Below are 3630 nucleotides of genomic sequence, written 5' to 3'. Positions count from 1 at the left end.
TCTTTCCCAGTGGAGATACAGGGGCTGAAGGCTTCAGGGCACCTGCCTTTCAGTTTTCACCTGCCACTCAAGTAGAGCAAACTCCTACTGACCTTGGGGCCCACATGCTGTTCCAAGTTTAAGTAGTGTTCAGGCCCAGTGCTCTGTGTATCCACTGGGTCTGAGTGGGCTCTGGACATGATGAGTCTAGAGGTGGATGTTATGATTTGTGAAGGCTCAGAGATGCAGTCACGAGCCAATGCCTCACACAATGAAGAACAAAGCCAGGACTTGAATAAGGTTTCCTTCCGGTAGGGACTACATGAGGCGGAGGTGCCACTGTCTAAGAGGTCGCAGAAGCCGCCCTATCAACTTTCCAATTTGGGGGTCTTCTCTGCATCCTGGCTTACTGCTGAGTCACACCCAAATCCAGGGAACCACACATTCTTTTCTCTTTTTTACTTCAGAGACACCCCCTGTGTTACTGCTCTCTACAAACTCTCCCCTTTCCATCTCCCTCTCTGGAAACTTCGGGAAGTTGGATGCCACCCTATCACTCCACTAGTAAGAAGCATGGCCTCCACTGTGTCAAGCCCAAAGCCTCTTTCTTCATGTTTCACTCCTTTAGGAAGACCTAACATCTTACATCTTAATAGCCGTGGTCAGCTGTTCTTTCCTATATTCCTTTCTCTGCAGGAATTCTGGTTTCCCCTCTCCCTCCGGGCCTGGATGCTCTGCCTGATAGCAGTCCTCTTTGTACTCTGTGGGGTGATCAGGGTGTCAAAAGTAGACTGGCTGACCAGATCCTTTCCCATCTAGACCAAGATATCTTCAAGGACCAAAGGGTGTTCAATAAATAACAGACAGCAAAGCAATCAGAGCTTCTCCTGGCTAAACTGAGATCTTCTTCCAAGGCTTAAGAGTTTGTGGAGAGCAGAGAAGAATTTGGGGCCAGAGATGAATAAATTTGTGCCAAGAAACTTTTTCTTTTAAGTCCATCTTCATGTTATTTAGTTACTTCTGCTTAGATTCTCAGGTTAATCCAACTTCAAATTCAAGTAAGAATTCAGTTACCCTAAGAATAGTTAGTGTCAGCACAGGGTTTGTGCGTGGGAAGAGTGAATGAAGAGGTCTGAGAGGGCAGGGCAAAACTGGTTGAGCCAGGTCTTATAATACTCCCTGGGTTCCAGTCACCAGATCTACCTTTTCAAGTAAAGGTGGACACGGAGTTGAAACCTTCTCCAGGCTCTTCTCAGCCCTGGATTTTTCAGGATCAGATGCACTGAATGACCAGCTGGGTAGGCTGTCATGATAAAGCTGCACAAACTATTCCAGAAGCTATAGGGATCAACGATGTTTGACATGGAAATAAATAGAGCCAGTGCATTGATAATGTAGAGAATGAGAGCGTAGGTAGTTGACTTGATGGCACCCAAGTGAGCCTCCATGCTGGAGTCCCTGGAGCCGGTGGTGCTGTTTTCCATGTGCAGGGTGTGCCTCTTGAGTGAGACGATCAGCAGGGTGGCTGCCATGATGAACATGGTCAAAGGAATGAAGATCCCCACATAATATAAAAAAGCCAGGTTGACTACATTGGTCTCAGAGTAGTATTTCTTCTTCGTGGTGTTGGAGGAAGGAATGGGAACAGAATTGTTCATATATACATTGAAGATGTCTTTAGAGAAGAAAGAGCACAAGCTCATGGAAACCAACACTGACAGACTCATGAGCTGAGGCATCAGCCCTATGATCTTCCGCTTCATCACGAGGAACAAAGGGTTAGTGAAGTTCGCAATTTTAAGGCAATAGAAGACATTGAGCCATGCAGCAAACCAGAGGTTACAGTAGCTCAGAAACACAGTGCTAGATTTGAAGAATCTATATGCAACATTTTGGTTATAAATGCTCTTGAGGAATAGACTACAAGTAATCTCCACCATTATCCAAATCTGTAGCAAGAGCCTGGAAAAACTCAGCATCAACATAAGGTGGTCACCAGTGGGGAATCTTTTGCTCTTGATCCATTCAGTACCATAGATGATGGTGATGAAGCCATTGCCAATAATACCAATGATAGAGAACATTATAGAGATCACAAAAGGGATATAGACTTTATACCTGGAAGAATTATTGTCAGTAGCATCTGTGGTTACTCTCGCCATTCTGACTCTGACTTTTAGATTCCTCACCGAGAAGTGATATCTGCTGCGTAATCCTCCCACAAGTCAGTGTTACAGCAATACTCCCTCTCTTAGCAGATAGTCGTTTCCTAGTTTTCTTCATTTGCTTGTCACATGACCAAGGTAAGAGGCTTGACATGCAAATTATGACAGGATTTGTTTACTGACTCCATTTCATAAACACCCATTTGTTTGGAGGTTTCAGAAGCTTATTAAACAGAACTTACAATGAATGTCTAACACAGCAGCTTCACATCTCATTTGTTTATTTTAGTCCATATTCAACAGAATCCCAACTTAGGAATCTCAGTGTCCCAACTTTTTTTTTTTAAACCTATCTCACAAGACTTGTGCTACTTGTTTAGTATTTCTAAAAGCATCCTGCCATCTCATGTTTCCTTTCCTTGCTGCCCAGGCCAGCTTATGATTCTGTTGCTACTGCTGCCTAAACAGCAGGGATTAGAGGCATGCACCGCTCTGCTGTCTTCTTGCTTTCTTTTGTATTGCCCATATTTTGCGAGAAGATTTAGTTTTGCAGTTACCATGTGAGTGAAGAACAAACTTATTTGAGCCTGCACATGAATATCTTTCATTTTGAATGATGAGTCTCCTGGAAAGGCCTCACCCAGTACCCAAAAAAGCAAGATGGGATGCTGACACAGTCCTCCTCTGAGAGGATGGCTTTGTCTACCTCTGGTCATTGGACAGATGTAGGAACATGAATGAATTGTCTGTCCTGTGAGAACCAGCAGACTGCTTGGTATGGCTCTATGTTTCTGGTCGCTTGGTTTCCCTAGCAGCACCAGCATTCCTCATGCTGTCAGGACAATTTCGCTTTATTTATTTATTTATTTATTTATTTTTTTTTGAGTTTGCATGGTTACTTGATTGAACCTGGTCAATGATTTTGTACACCGAGTTTTATGTTAACTTGTCACAGTTAGAGTCATCAGAGAGGAGGGAGCCCCACTGAGAAAATGCCTCTGTACGACTGGGTTGTAGGCAGCCCTGGAGGGATGGCTCAACCATGAAACCATAAGCTCACAACCAAAACCTAAAGGTTGGGTTGTTGGTGAATCTGTAGAGCATTTTCTTAATTAGAGATTGTGGGTGGTGCCATCTCTGGGCTGGCGGTCCTGGGTTCTACAAAAAAGCAGGCTGACCAAGTCACATGGGACAAACCAGTAAGCAGCATTACCTCATGGCCTCTGCATCAGCTCCTGCCTTCAGTTTCTTGCCCTACTTTAGTTCCAGACCTGCTGCTTTTGAAGATGGACAGTTATATAGAACTGTGGATGAAATGAAATCTGTCCTCCTCACCTTACCTTTGGTCATGGTACTTTATCATAGCAATAGTAACTTTAACTAAGACAGGTTGCTTATTATTTTTTTTTTTTAACAAGGAATACGCTTTTCAGTTGACCAGTAGATAGCCCACTTCTTGTCCGGATGTGGTATCAGCTACCATTTG

General features: G+C 43.9%; 1 protein-coding gene across 1 annotated transcript; it reads right to left on the bottom strand.

The window, feature by feature from the left end:
• Window positions 1–1178: 1178 nt before the first annotated feature.
• On the bottom strand, window positions 1179–2141 carry Tas2r40 (taste 2 receptor member 40). The gene has a single exon (XM_085683920.2). It carries the CDS (start codon window positions 2139–2141, stop codon window positions 1179–1181), a length of 963 nt encoding a protein of 320 aa, XP_085540046.2.
• Between the last annotated feature and the right edge of the window lie 1489 nt (window positions 2142–3630).

Source organism: Myodes glareolus, chromosome 25 (assembly GCF_982192425.1).
Source record: "Myodes glareolus chromosome 25, mMyoGla1.1, whole genome shotgun sequence".
NCBI lineage: Eukaryota > Metazoa > Chordata > Mammalia > Rodentia > Cricetidae > Myodes > Myodes glareolus.
This window is presented reverse-complemented; position numbering and strand designations above follow the sequence as displayed.